The sequence below is a fragment of the Macrosteles quadrilineatus genome, unplaced genomic scaffold (genome assembly GCF_028750875.1).
Source record: "Macrosteles quadrilineatus isolate MER2022 unplaced genomic scaffold, UCM_ALF_1.0 Scaffold_1__1_contigs__length_201487025, whole genome shotgun sequence".
NCBI lineage: Eukaryota > Metazoa > Arthropoda > Insecta > Hemiptera > Cicadellidae > Macrosteles > Macrosteles quadrilineatus.
Window position 1 is genome coordinate 48,699,009 of NW_026542594.1, and position 16,445 is coordinate 48,715,453.

Sequence of the window (16,445 nt, forward strand, 5' to 3'; positions counted from 1 at the left end):
GTCCCATTGCAAACCGCTTTTCAAGCCATTGATCAGAGGAATGACCATGCTTCGTGTGGGTTTCTTATCCGAGGATACTTCACACGTTGTGTCAAACAATGGTTTTAAGATTTCCACGTATCCCTCTACCATGCCCCAATCATTCGAGGAAAGGTTGTCAACCCGGCACTCTGGTCTTGAGAGAACCAAACACAGAGGCTCTCTGACTTTTAAAAGTCTCTCCATCATCAAATACTCGCTATTCCAGCGAGTTTCCACGTCTTGGATCAGCTCTAGCTTCGCTTGTCCTAGCTGATCCTGCTTCATATGTAGCGCAGCCTTTGCTGTGGGGCTGTGTTTAAAATGGCCCACAATGGCTCTACATTTCTTGATAAGAGCCTCAAAACCACTAAGGTTTTTCTTGACATCTTTTATGACCAAATTCAATGTGTGGGCAAAACACAACAAATGCTCCATGCCAGTATTTTCGATGGCTGTTTTCATGTTCCGCGCATTGTCAGTAACGCAGTATTTGTTTTGAACTTTACCTAAGCCCCACTCTGTTAAAGTTTCATTCAAATATTGAGCAATATTTTCCCCAGTGTGGTTCTCGGGAACAGGAACACAAGCCAAACAAAAACTTTTCATTTGCGGACCTTGATCCATGAAATGGGCTGTGACAGCTAAAAAGGACAAGGTGGATTGCGATGTCCACATATCTGTTGTCACTGATATTGATGTTAAGTTTTCCTCAGAAATTAATGCCATTAATTTATTTTTGGTTTCTGAGTACATCTGAGGCATCAGTGTTCTCGAGACTGTGGTTGAAGACGGAATAGTTAATTTAGGATCAGCAATACTTATTATTTCCCTTAGACCAGGCTCTTCGGTGATTGTAAAGGGATGAAGTCCCTCGGCGACCCACTTTGTTACAGCATTTCTTAGCATTATATTTTTTGGATGCTGTGGACCATATTTTTCTTTTGATTTGAAAAAGGTGTCAATTTTAGCCACTTTAGGTGAAGGTATCTCCTTATTTACAAGAGTGAATGATTCACTTTTCTTTTTCTGTAAGTCCTTTTCCTCACTAGAGAATTTCACGAAGGTTGAAGGATGAGCTCTTTCCAAATGTTTCCGCATACCACTAGTAGAGCCATATAGACATTTTATCACTTTGTTACAGCTTAAACATTTCAAATTAACTTGGTCAACTATTGAGTAATATTTCCGAATGGACGCCTTACCTTTAGACGGTTCAGTTATATGCCTAGAAGTAGAAGCTCTAGGAACGTCCTCACTTGCAGCAGAAGTACCTGATACCTGGTTGGAGGCGATGGAGGATCGTCAATGTCATTCATTTACAAACAATAATAATATTACAACTGGTTAACTGATAAGTGTAGGCTTAATTAATTTCAAATAACGAATGTGTCTTTGGAACTTTTAAAAACGCAACAATGGTGCAATCCGTACATATCTGTTATCATCACGAAGACTAATCGGAGTCGGAGTCGTAGTTTGTTTTTGTCAGCTGATCACATTCACTTTTATCCAATATTCAAATTTTTTTTTAGCAAATGACAGACTGGAGGCGACAGTAGGCAGAAGTCACATAGAGGATAAATACATAACCTTGAGTATAGTCCATAGCAGTACAATTTTTAATTTCGTTTAATATCTGCAATGATACTATTTAGCTTATACTGTTGTACATTAAATTACATCGTACTATATTCATTATACATATTGTCAAAGAAATGTACAAGTTAAAACTCCAGGGAATATGAATCAAAACAAAATGGATCACGACGATGACGAATGAAACAGTCCTGAATACTGTCATAGACCAACAAAAACGAGTAGACTTCTTATCCCATTCTCAAATGTGAAGCTCGTTTTTCATGTCTAGTTGATGTTGGTGACACTGGGCGCTATTTATGATTTCTGCTTTACCGTTTTGTTTGATATCATATGACGAGGGGAAGTGTTATTTAAAATTAATAGGATGGTTTAATTTGGTCAAACGATGTTTAAGTAACTGAAATAAAAAGAAACAAAATGTTTACAAATCACGTTCCTAGTGGCACGGGACGGAACAATGAAATTAAAATTCATTTGGTGATAATGTCTTTTTTTTAAATTTTATTCAACACAATATTACCAGTTATTCTTGAAGATTAGTTGTAGTAGCCTATTCTCGAAATTTTAGCACAAGTGAATTCACACACACAATGAACCTCAAACATTTTCAAAGTCCAGACTTTTTGACATATTTTCACACCTCAAAATCCATAAAACTGTTAAAAAATGCTTATATCTCGAAAACGGCTTGAGATACGGCAAAACGGTTGAAATTCTGGCACACTACGTGGGTGTCAACTTTTGATGATAAACAATATAACAACATAAAAAAAATCAAAAAGTAAAAAAAAAATTAACATTATATGGGTAGAAAATATATGTGGGGAAAGAAGAAATGTTCAGGGAAAGATCAGGGTTTTTGAAAAAGTGGCTGAAAATGATCCCCATCTTATTCTTACGGGAAAAACGTCCCAAGTGCGCTTTGCTATATTGCCCTGAGCATACTTGATATTCATCCTGAATCCTTGATATTCATACTTGATATTGAGCCTGAGTGTTGACTTGGTATTCGCTTCGTTTACTCGGCATTTCTACAAACAGTAGATGGCGTATCTACCAGCTGATTTTCATATTAGTGCGCATGCGCGGCCTTTCTACATACAGATGCTCTCACGCTCGCAGCTGACTGTCGACAGCTTGACTATTGTGTTAGGCAGTCGCCTGTTGTAGCTCACCAACTGTTTATCCGTGTCATTCTCATTGTATGTATTTTATCTTTTCTTTCTTGTCCTGAAGATGCTGTAATTCATATGAAAACACAATAAAGGGACAAGGGGATATAATGAAACAACATATATAATAATAGTACGAATTTATTTATATTCAAAATGCAATTAATAACCCATTACAACTGCTCAGGACATTACGTCGCGCCGTCTGCTCACATTGTTAGGTGACGAATAATCTATTGCACAATCTTGCTTGCCTCATTAATTTGCGTTTACTGTTCGACTTGAGTAAAACTACCTTTGACTGTGATAGTTAATTAAATCTAATGTATTATTGTAATCTGTACCGAACCGAATTTGAACCGAAAAAAATGTTGTCCCGAACCGACGTCGGTACTTAGTCCTGTACCGTACCGAACCGACTTTTTCGGTGCACCGCAGACCCCTATTTGTAAGTAATTAACAAAAGTAAATGATACACAAAAATTATGGTGACTAGCGTAAAAGTTTTAATAGTATGGTTTTGTGAGAGAGGTGGACTCGTAGTCCTAGCACACCAACCGAAGCTTATTGTGTATGAAATAATTTGGCAAGTAATAAGCTATAACTTCTATTGTATACATATTTTGTAACAAGCTTATTAAAGTCAAGTTTAAACAATTATTAACATGTGGCATTTTGTAAATTTGCTAAAATTAAAGCCAAAAACCACAGTAGATACATATCAACTTATATTTTTAAATACTGATTTAATTAGGTAAAATAAAATAGTTTCATAAAAATGTCTGAAAAAGGTTTCAAATGAAACATGATTATTTATGAAGAGCGTTGTTTACTTGTCATATAGAGTCTTGAGTGAAGTGTTATCATCCAGTGCATCTTCAGCAGCATCATGAGTCAGTATCAGCCAAGAAGTGCGGAACGGCCACTGCTCAGTGATGTTCACCCAGCTGGCTAGGTGGTACCAGTTGAAGTCTATCTGGAACGCCTTCAACAGTCTACCTGCAACACAAACATACAATCTAGCTCAGTATCAGTCAAGAAGTGCGGAACGGCTACTGCTCAGTCATGTTCACCCAGCTGGCTAGGTGGTACCAGTTGAAGTCTATCTGGAACGCCTTCAACAGTCTACCTGCAACACAAACATACAATCTAGCTCAGTATCAGTCACGAAGTGCGGAACGGCTACTGCTCAGTGATGTTCACCCAGCTGGCTAGGTGGTACCAGTTGAAGTCTATCTGGAACGCCTTCAACAGTCTACCTGCAACACAAACATACAATCTAGCTCAGTATCAGTCAAGAAGTGCGGAACGGCCACTGCTTAGTGATGTTCACCCAGCTGGCTAGGTGGTACCAGTTGAAGTCTATCTGGAACGCCTTCAACAGTCTACCTGCAACACAAACATACAATCTAGCTCAGTATCAGTCAAGAAGTGCGGAACGGCCACTGCTCAGTGATGTTCACCCAGCTGGTTAGGTGGTACCAGTTGAAGTCTATCTGGAACGCCTTCAACAGTCTACCTGCAACACAAACATACAATCTAGCTCAGTATCAGCCAAGAAGTGCGGAACGGCTACTGTTCAGTGATGTTCACCCAGCTGGCTAGGTGGTACCGGTTGAAGTCTATCTGGAACGCCTTCAACAGTCTACCTGTAACACAAACATACAATCTAGCTCAGTATCAGTCACGAAGTGCGGAACGGCTACTGTTCAGTGATGTTCACCTAGCTGGCTATGTGGTACCAGTTGAAGTCTATCTGGAACGCCTTCAACATAGGGATGGAAAATACAACTACTTTTCTATAACACTGTCCACCATTCTGTGACTGGTTGGTAATAGGTGACAGTAACCTGTTATTTCTGTCACCTAATGCCATTTCACTTCTGTTATATATGCTGTGTTGGTTTAACCTAATAGTCAATGTTTTAACTTACTGGTGTTAAATTGCCAGCTGTTGTCAATGTTAATATTGTATGCTTACTAATAATTAAAACACATGTTATTAATTTAAAGGAGAGAATGCAAACAAAAGAGTAGAGTGTATGTTGCCTTTTAAAGAAGATGTTTGTTAAATGGTTCAAATAAAATGTTGTTATTGCCTACTTTCACTGAGTACTCATTGTTTTTTGTCAGTTTATTCGTAACATTGTGGCGTCCAACGTGTTGGCATTGGAAGTAATTTATTTGTTCGAAAAGTATAGATTTTATTTGAACCATGGATGCCTTGTTAAAAAGAAGGAAAGTTTTGAGAAGTACATTTAGTAGAACAGTATCGAAGTTTGTCAAGATGAATTTGATAGAGCTAATGCTCTTTATGGCGTAATAGAAAAAAGATATAATGAGTTACATGAAATTGATAAAGAAGTATTCAATTTAATGCTTGAAGAAAGTACTGATGAAGAAATTGAAGCCGAACTTGCAAAACAGGATGAATATAAGGAGACTTTTGAATCAATCAAATACAAGTTGAGAGTAAGTAACAGACTAGAAGATGAAGCTCGTTCTCTCAGCGATTCTGTAAGTAACAACACTACTTTAGTACCTAAGCAGAACACAGTGAGACTTCCAAAAGTTGAATTGATCAAATTTAGTGGAGATCCAAAGGACTGGCTACATTTCTGGAGTCTTTTTCAAACAATAGATAGGGAACCGACCTTAAATGCTGCAGAAAAGTTCCAATACTTGTTACAAAGTATGATTCCTAGGTCTAGAGCATATGAAGTAATAAAGAGTTTTCCACCAACCGCAGATAATTATCCTAAGGCTCTAGAGGAGCTTAAAGGTAGATTTGGGACAGACTTCTAGTACAAGTGTATGTTAGGGAGCTGCTAGCTTTGGTACTGAAAAACACAGAACATAGTTTGTCTCTGATGCAGTTTTACAACAAATTAGAATGTCAACTACGAGCCTTGGAAAGCTTAGAGGTAACAACAGATAAATGTGCTTGTGTTTTGTTGCCTTTAGTAGAGTCCTGCTTACCAGACGATCTTCTTAGAGCTTGGCAGAGATGCAGTTTGTCTTCAGATGGAGAAAATAAAGAATCATCAGAAACAGAAGAGCAGACATTGAAGAGATTGCGGCAGTTCATCAAATCAGAAGTCGAAGGTGAAGAAAGAATCATTTTGGCTAAGACTGGTTACGTACGAGTAAGAGGGTAAGCCCTAGAAGTAATATTGATAAAACTTCAAACAATATGCCTTCAGCATCTTGCTTGACTAACAGGTCAAAAGAGTTAAATTGTATATTCTGCTCAGAAGCTCACAAAAGTGCAGATTGTCTTCAGGCAAAGAAAATGGATTTCAGTAAAAAAAGACAAATAGTTTCGGATAAAAAGGCGTGTTTTACATGTCTATTTCAGGGACATAAATCCAAATTTTGTAGACGTCCTTTAAAATGTAGTATTTGTTACCGCAAACACCCTACTTTGATGTGTAATAAGGAAAAAGGATTGCAAGAAAAATCAAACAGCAGTACCGGTGATGAGGTCAAAGATCTATCTAACTTAGGACAACAAACAAAATTACAGAATTATCTGCAGACATTGAGGGTCAATCTGATCCATGAAGGTTTGATTCGTCCTGTTAGAGCCTTAATTGATACAGGTTCGATGAGATCTTATATTCTTGAGTCCACAGCATCTGAAATTGGTATGTATCCCGAGGGACAAGAGAGTTTAACTCATTCACTTTTTGGAGGTGTTAAGACAGATGTTGTTTCACATAACACGTTTAAAATCATTCTTGCCAATAGGAATAATGACTATAAGTGTAGGTTCAAGGTTTTAGATCAACCTCTTATAAGCGAAAATATCCCTAGTATTAGGAGAGGTCCAGAACTTAAGGAAATAGAAGCTGCTAACATTGTTCTTTCGGATGTGGCTGAATCAGATGCAAATATTGAAGTATTAATTGGTGCAGATGTTGCTGGTAAGTTGTTCACAGGTAACAAAGTTCAGCTGAATAGTGGACTTGTCGCAATGGAAACCTTTCTAGGCTGGACATTAATGGGTCGCTTATCTAGTGTTGTGGAAACTGATAACAGTAAGACAGAATGCAATACATCATGTGTTAGTATGTTTTCTTTTAGTGATCCTTCTGGGGATATTTCGATGTTCAGGAAATTAGAGACACTTGGTATTACTGATCCCGTTAAACAAGAGTCAAAAGAAGAGCTGCACGAGATGACACCAGAACATTTTAAGAATACGGTGAAGAGTGATAACAAAGAAGTTTGTCATGAAGTGTGTTTGGTTGAGGATTGTAACATACATCCTAATAACTTGGAACTGTCAAAGAAACTACTTCAATCAAGAACCGATAAGACTACAAATTGTGGTCATTTCAATAAGTATCAACAAGTTTTTAGAAGTTGGCAGAATGAAGGATTCATCGAATCAGTTCCCAGTAACGAGGTAGATCATATCAAGCAGTTCATGCCACATAGAACAGTTCTCAAGGACAATGCGACTACACCAGTGAGACACGTATTTGGTGCTTCAGCAAATGTTAAAGGGTGGGAGTCAAACAATCAACATCCTCCAAGAAGAGTTTTGAAGAAAACTAGTTTGAACTATGAAGAAATGTCAAGTAAATTAAGTGAATTTGAAAGTGTTTTCAATGTTCAACCACTTACTTACATGTCAGATGATCTGAATGAATTGAGTCCCATTACTCCATCAATGTTTCTGAAAGATATAAGCGATGTGAGACAACCCGACTTAGACGCTATTGAGGAGATCAATTTACCGAAGAAAGCTGTATACAGAAAGAAAATAAGAGAAGGACTGAAGTCAAGATTCAGAATCGAGTATCTTGGTCAATTATCACACCATAATAATGTCAAAAGTTACCGAGAACCTGAAGTGGGGGAAATAGTACTCATAGGTAATGACTTTGACAAGCGGATAAACTGGGTGATTGCCAGAATTATTGCAGTAATGAAAGGAAGTGATGGAATTGTACGCACAGTAAGATTGAAGACACCAACCAATGAATTGATTCGCCCAGTACAACGTTTATACCCATTGGAAATAAACTCTAATGAAGAGAGAAAAGTAGTTACAAGAAGAAGTACACGATCCAAAGTACAAGTTAATCAACCATAAGTTAATTAACTTGGGTGGGAGGATGTTATATATGCTGTGTTGATTTAACCTATAGTCGATGGTTTAACTTACTGGTTTTAAATTGCCAGCTGTTGTCATTGTTAAAATTGTATGCTTACTAATAATTAAAACACATGTTATTAATTTAAAGGAGAGAATGTAAACAAAAGAGTAGAGTGTGTGTTGCCTTTTAAAGAAGATGTTAGTTAAATGGTTCAAATAAAATGTTGTTATTGCCTACTTTCACTGAGTACTCATTGTTTTTTGTCAGTTTATTCGTAACAACTTCATTGCTTCAGTTACTGTCTTCGTTCACAATCTAGCTCAGTGTCAATATAGTCAGTATCAGCCACGACGTGCGGAACGGTCACTGCTCATGATCTTTACCCAGCTAGCTATATATAATTTACAAGTCTATCGGGTGAATTGGATTTTCATCACGTAAGCCCATTCAAAATAGTGAAGAGTTCATACCTTTGATATCATACAGATGTATACCTGTGATGTAGACAACATTCATGAGTCTGCGCATGCTGCGAGGGTTGACATCGCTGAAGTAGTCGTCAGTGAGCAGCATCTTGGTGAGGTCCTGAGCTCCCCCAGCACGGTTTAGATTGGACCCCAGACTGCTGGCTATGCTCTCACTCAGCTTCAGCTTTCTAGACCCCTTCAACACAAGGTTAAAATATGCATAGAATGATTAGTTATTGGCATTGAGAAAAAAAACAAATCTTCATTACGATATCTATGTGATTATTAAAAATAATTCCAGAAGTGTGGTGATTTTTGGCATTTCAAGCTAATTTAAACTCTAATGACATAATTTAATCAAAGAATATGTTATTATATAACTGTTACAGATTAGATCTAAGTACAACGCCAACACAACAGGACCTATATTTCAAGGCCAAGGTGAGTGTTGAATCTATTCTATATATAATTCAGTTTTAAAAATCTATGTACAACTAAATCTAGAGTTCTACTGAACCGATTTTATTAATTAATGGGTCGTTGGAAAGCTCAAGTCGTGTAGATTTGCAAATAATTATGAAAGTTTGTTTTTGTTATGATTTATGGTGAAAAATTTAAAAAAAACATGTTTCCCATAAGAAATACATTGAAAACGGTGTTTTTCACTTTTTTTCTTTGGGTGCGACTGTTGGCTGCCTTTTTGAGTATTTCCAAGAAGTGCATGGTATCAATTTGTAGGAAATTTTATTCTCTTTCAGAATATCACCATCTACTTTGGTAGATTTCCTCACCATTTAAAAGTTATTTGCAAAAAAGCTAAGCAACCTCCGAATTTATAGTACAGTCCACTCTTGCTAATTCAAACACTCGATAAATCGAAACTTTTGATAATTCGAAATGAAGGCTCAGTCCCTAGAGAATCTCTCAATATTTCGAATTTTTACCATGCATTTTGATACACTCGGTATTTCAAAGTCCAAATAGAGGGCAGGTCAATTTGGAACACGCAGTAATTCGAAGTTTCGTCGGAAAAACACTCTATAATTCGAAGTAACTCAGTAATTCGAAGTTTCGTCGGAAAACACTCTATAATTCGAAGTCACGCTGTAATTTGAAGTTTCGTCAAAAAAACACTCTATAAATCGAAGTCACGCAGTAATTCGAAGTTTAGTCGGCAAAACACTCTATAATTCGAAGTGATCTCTTCCTGTCATAACAGGAAACTATACAGTACAGTACATCCTGTTCTCACGGTAGTTTTGGACGTTTTGATGTTTGTTTAGTTAGAGCAGTAGTCTGGTTGACTGTGTTTGCTTTTAAACCTGCTGTACTTTTGTAGTTTTTTAAGTGTAGTCTTGTGCGTGTGCGGCGTTGTGCATCATGGAACCTAGGAATAAGTACAAATCTCTTTCGATCAAGGAAAAAAAAGAAGTTATCGCGGCAGTAGAAAGTGGTGAAGTGAAGTCCGAAGTTGCCAAAAAGTTTAAAATCCCTCCTAGTACATTGTCTACCATTTTAAAAAATAAGGACAAACTTTTTGGAGTTAATGCGGTTGCGGGGAGGAAAAGAACGACAAGAGGTGAATATCCTAGGCTAGAAGAGTGTTCAGTTACTTGGTTGAGAGAGTGCAGAAATCAAAATGTACCTATAGGAGGTTTGATTTTGAAAGAAAAGGCCAAAGCGTATGCAAAGGAACTTAACATTCCCAGCTTTGCGGCCAGTGAAGGGTGGTTGACAAATTTTAAAAAAAGGAATGGAATCTTTTTTAAAAAAGTTTGTGGTGAAAGCGCAAGCGTAAATGACAATGTGTGTGCTGATTGGCGAGCAGAGTTGTCTAAACTAACTGAGGGTTATGAGCCTCATGACATTTTTAATACTGATAAAACAGGCCTTTTTTTCAAATGCTTGCCTGACAAAACATTCATGTTCAAAGACAAAAAATGTCATGGTGGGAAACATAGCAAAGACAGATTGACGCTTTTATTAACAGTAAATATGGATGGCTCTGAAAAGTTAAACTTAAAACCTCTACTCATCGGAAAAGCTGCAAAGCCTAGGTGTTTTAAAGGTATCCAGTCGTTCCCTGTAACCTATCGTTCAAACAAAAAGGCTTGGATGACAACTGATTTGTTTAATGAGTGGTTATCATCATTGAACAATGATATGAAACGCCAAAATCGAAAGATAATCTTGTTTCTTGACAACTGTTCAGTCCATAATAATCCTCCTAAATTGTCCAACGTGAAGCTCCAATTTTTTCCACGAAACACAACATCAAAACTGCAGCCACTGGACCAAGGCATTATACAAAACTTCAAGACATTTTACCACCATGAAGTAGTAAAGATTGTTTTAGATGAAAACAACGTAAACCCTAACATCTCTATCTTAACTGCTATGTTGATGGTTGAAAAGGCTTGGAAAAGTGTAGTGCCATCTACAGTATCCAACTGCTTTTGGAAATCTGGATTTTCTATCAACACACAAGTGAATGATGAACTTCAACCTGTGCCACCTACACCTTGGGAAAATCATCCAGTGATAGGGGAGGTTCCATTTGAGGAATTCGTCCTAGTCGATGATGAAGTTGCTGTGTTTGGAGCCCTAACTGATTCTGACATCTTGAATTTACAAGAACCTGAAGATCCAACTGACGATGACGACGATCAGGAGTGCGAACCAGTTACGTTGAAGGAAGCCTGTACGGCTCTAGAGAAACTCCGCCATTTTTCGCTCCAGGTACGTACAGTATGTAAGTGTTATACAGTAGGCCTACTGTACATTGTACTGTTTAACTAGAATGGCATTTTACAATAGGTTTCTTTCTTTACAGAATCAAGTTGGTCCACAAGTGTTCGACGCACTCTTTGTCCTTGGCAATGTTATCGACGAAGCAAGAATCAATTGCAAAAAACAAACAAAAATAACAGATTTCTTTGCAACTACAGTACAGTAACTGAAAAATAAGCCGTTGATTGTTTAAAGGTGTACTAAAATACTGTACTGTATGATGTTATATTGTAACATGCAATGTATAACTTTGTACTGTATGTAATAAACAAATGAACTCTCTGTAATTCGAATGGTTTATTTTTCTCCGGATAAATCAAACTCTTGATAATTCAAAACTCTTGATAATTCAAATTTATGTGCTTGGCCCGCCAATTTCGAATTATCAAGAGTCTACTGTAATGAGAAAATATTGAGTTTGGGATATTTTTGTTAAACTTTGTACAACTAAATCTAGACTTCTACTGGACCGATTTTGTTAATTAATGGGTCATAGGAAAGCCTAACTCATGTAGATTTGCAAATAATTATAAAATTGTGATTTTATTAATTTTATTTGTGGCAAAAAAGTAAAAATAAGAAAAATACATTAAAAACTGCTTTTTCAAGTATCTGTTTTTATGATTCTATTTGTAGGAAACTTTTGGCTGCCTTTATTAAGTATTTTCAAGAAATGCATAGTAGTTATTTGTAGTAAATTTTATTCTCTTTCAGAATGTCACATCGACTTTGGTCGATTTTTCCTTCATTTAAAAGTTATTGGCAATAAGCTAAGTGATCTCCAAATTTATAGTGGTGAGAAAATACTGAATTAGATATATTTTTGTTAAACTTTGTACAACTAAATCTAGACTTCTACCGGACCGATTTTGTTACTTAATGGGTCGCTGGAAAGCTTAATTTGTGTAGATTTGCCAGCAAATAATTATGAAAGTTTGATTTTTATTAGATACAAGCTGCTTTACCCGTGCTTTGCAACGGGAAGAAAAGTTGTGCTTATGTGTATTTTAAAATACACCAACTCTATGATTTAAAAGTTTAAACCTAATTACTTTCAAACCCCTACTTTTGATGTTAATAGATCCAAAAGAATATGACAACATACCTTAGTGTAGCAATAGCATCAATTGCTTCATATTGATGCTTCATGAATGACATGTTTTATCATAATTCTTCAATTTTAGCCAAGCTTCTTTACATGTAGCTTACTGTATAAATTACAAAATGAAACGTTGAGCAATACTTTACAAAACGTATACAACCTTTCTTTAAAACCAAACATAACCCTCCTCAATCTACATAAAGCGTCACAAACATATTTTTTCGAGAAAATAAACAAACACCAGTTCATTTTACTGACCAGCTGTTTCATTAACTAAATTAAATAATTTCTTTGGAAGCATGCCAGGCGTAAAACTTTGGAAATGAGCCTGTGGGGCAGAGCCCTTAGGAAATTTGTCCATATCAATACTTTTCGGCAAATCTACACACTCTAAGCTTCATTTTGATGTGCCATATGCCCATATTTTTATTGGGCAAATGACCTTAACCGTTTACATAAAATTTGATTGTATCACTTTAATCATATACTAATAGATTTGAGGTGAAAAAATAAAAATAAACAATAATACATTTAAAACTATTTTTTTCCAAGTTTATATTTCCAAGTTTAAATTTGTAGCCAACTTTAGGCTGCCTTTATTGAGTATTTTCAAGAAATGCTTGATGGTAAATAGTAGGAAATTTTATTTTATGTTGTTGTTGTTCCGGATCGGTAAGACATACAATAAAAGGTTAAATTACCTGTGTCCGCCAGTCGATCCTTGTGCTGTGTCCTATTACAGGATATGCATTTCGGCAGAATAAACTGCCATCATCAGTCCTAATATAAGTCCTTGTTCTTCCCCATTGGGTGCGTCTTGAAGTTTTGAAACACGTACACGAACGATATTACACTTAGATACATTACGAATAAAACATAAAACACGGTAGGCCTACTTTTATTTGAGCTATTACGGACATGTAGACGCGCGTCGGTCGTGTGTCGAGTCTCGACTGGGGTCAGACGTTACTTGCAGAGTTGACCTTTGTCCTGTCTCTGTCCTTTGTAGCTACAGGTGGCGTTTCATTCAACTTTAACAATGCTTCGAATAATATGTTGGATTGTAGTGTACTTTTATCATTCAGGAGGTTGTGGGGGGTTGTTTTAGATGCTCTATAAATTTCATATTGCTCTAGTGATGTCATTACTCGACTTTTTCTACAAATGTGTAAAGGTTTTAAATTTTCATTCAGGCTGGAATAACTGTGATTGCTGTCAATTAGGTGTTCGGCAAAATTGGATTGTTGTGTTAAACTATTTTTGGGAAGGTGTTCTTTAAACCTCTTAATAAATGGTCTGCCAGTCTGTCCAATATAGCCGCCAATATTTTGTAATTTATACAGAATACGGAGAAAAAATCACCCAAACTTTGAAAAATGAATTAAAAAAACACGGAAAAACTGTAGCGTTTAGAACATCTAATAAAGTCCAAAATCTCCTCAAACCTAGAGCCCAACAAAATGTTAAAAACCTGAGTGATAAATCTGGAGTATACAAAATAACATGCAGTGACTGTAATAAATTCTATATTGGACAGACTGGCAGACCATTTATTAAGAGGTTTAAAGAACACCTTCCCAAAAATAGTTTAACACAACAATCCAATTTTGCCGAACACCTAATTGACAGCAATCACAGTTATTCCAGCCTGAATGAAAATTTAAAACCTTTACACATTTGTAGAAAAAGTCGAGTAATGACATCACTAGAGCAATATGAAATTTATAGAGCATCTAAAACAACCCCCCACAACCTCCTGAATGATAAAAGTACACTACAATCCAACATATTATTCGAAGCATTGTTAAAGTTGAATGAAACGCCACCTGTAGCTACAAAGGACAGAGACAGGACAAAGGTCAACTCTGCAAGTAACGTCTGACCCCAGTCGAGACTCGACACACGACCGACGCGCGTCTACATGTCCGTAATAGCTCAAATAAAAGTAGGCCTACCGTGTTTTATGTTTTATTCGTAATGTATCTAAGTGTAATATCGTTCGTGTACGTGTTTCAAAACTTCAAGACGCACCCAATGGGGAAGAACAAGGACTTATATTAGGACTGATGATGGCAGTTTATTCTGCCGAAATGCATATCCTGTAATAGGACACAGCACAAGGATCGACTGGCGGACACAGGTAATTTAACCTTTTATTGTATGTCTTACCGATCCGGAACAACAACAACATAAAATGAAGTTGTCAGCCAGCCAGGCAAAAGTTGTTTACAAATATAAGAACTTGAAATTGAAAGTTTTGAAGACCGTACAAAACATAAAGTTTAACACTAAATGTGTACAAAACAACGTTATACCTAAGTACATCTCTGTGAAAATCAAAAACAACTCATTTGCAGCAAAAAAGGCAAAATCAATAGCAGAACAGTCTTGGTTAAAACATGAAATAAAACAGCAACACTGCAAAAAGTCTATGTTAAACAAACTGCTGCTTAAATCTCACGTTGAGATGCTTAACATTATCCATCCCGCACAACTCAATAATGTTTTGTTTACAATAGAATCACAAATTGGCAGAGATATTCTAAGCAAAAAGAAAGTTTTGAACAATAAACTAGAAACCCTTTTAAATAAAAAACATGACTTTGATCTTAATAAGGTTAGCCATAAGTTTTACCCAAGGACAATTAACCTTACTGACATAGTTTTTGATCTTGATGAGATGAATTTGCTAAACAAAGGCCTCAAGTATAATTTGCCTCAAAAATGCATGAAAGGTCTATTTTCAGAAATTATCAATGCCGACGCAGCAATTCAAAGTCTCAGTGATGTAAACGATCAGAATACAGTCAGAGTAATGGTAAATAACAAACTGAAAAAAGAAGTAAAAAATCCTAAGAAACTCAAATATAGTTACTTATATAAAAAAGAAAGCCTAATCCTAAAAAATATCCAAACGAAGATAGCAGATAACAACCTTATCATTACAAAAGCAGACAAAGGTAATACTCTAGTGATAATGAACCAAGCAGAATACAATAACAAAGTTTTGAATTTTATTGATAGCAATCTAATCAACCAACTACCACAGGACCCGACAGCTAAATACACCAAAGAGTTAAATAAGGCTTTATCCAACAGTAAGCTTTTGTTAACTGACAGGGAGATCAGAGAGTTTAAACCAATAAATCCCCAAGCTCCCCACCTAAAAGGCCTACCAAAGCTACACAAAGAAGGCAACCCAATTAGACCCCTGGTTAATTACATGCCCGCTCCAGCTTACAAATTAGCCAAAAAACTAGAATGCATCGTCAAAACACATGTAGTTCTAGAAAACAGCCACAGCCTGAAAAATAGTTTAGATCTAATCAATAAAATAAGAACCATCAAATTGAACCCAAGATATACGTTAGCTTCATTAGATATAAGTAGCCTATACACCAACGTTCCTGTCAGTGAAACACTAGAAATCCTACAAGACAATTTAAAAAATAAATCCAATTTAAACATAGAAGAAATCAATGAACTAATGTTATTACTAAGAACCGTATTAAACCAAAATTATTTCCAGTTTGACAATAGATATTACTCTCAAAATGAAGGACTTGCGATGGGGTCACCCCTATCAAGCATTCTTGCAGAAATTTTTCTAAACCACATTGAAAATAAACATTTGTGGAAAAATGACAAAAATAAGTACAAAAGCAAAATAATTTTTTACTACAGATATGTGGATGACATTGTGACCTTGTACGATGGCAATAGCAGGCAATTTCAACTTTTCAGCAACTACATGAACAGCTTTCATCCTAAACTAGGTTTCACCACTGAATTAGAAGCTGACAACAAACTTAATTTTTTAGATTTATCTTTAATAAAAAACGAAGAAAATATTTCATTCAACATATACAGGAAGCCTACAGCAACAGACACAACCATCCATGAAACCTCCCACCACCCTCTAGCACATAAATTAGCAGCTTACAATAGTTTGGTACATAGATTACTATCAGTACCACTTAGTACCGCAAACTTCGAGAATGAGAGGAATGTCATCAAATATATAGCTGTCAATAATGGATTTAATCCTAACATCATCGACACATTAATCAGCAGACATAGAAAGAAAATTAGTAAAGAGACTGCAGATCCAAGGCCTCAATTAAAAACAGAATTCGTCTCAGTTGAATACGGAGAAAAAATCACCCAAACTTTGAAAAATGAATTA

At 36.2% G+C, this 16,445-nt stretch overlaps 1 protein-coding gene across 6 annotated transcripts in view; it reads right to left on the minus strand.

Annotated features, from left to right (window-relative positions):
• Nucleotides 1-16,445, minus strand: part of LOC128982958 (kinase D-interacting substrate of 220 kDa B) — a 306,316-nt gene that overhangs the window by 120,109 nt on the left and 169,762 nt on the right. For all 6 annotated transcript variants that reach the window (XM_054402066.1, XM_054402065.1, XM_054402064.1 and 3 more), the window contains 2 exons: nt 8,395-8,563; nt 3,626-3,791 (listed from right to left, as the gene is read on the minus strand). In XM_054402066.1, coding sequence (XP_054258041.1) covers nt 3,626-3,791; nt 8,395-8,563 — 335 coding nt within the window. The remainder of the gene's footprint in view (nt 1-3,625; nt 3,792-8,394; nt 8,564-16,445) is intronic.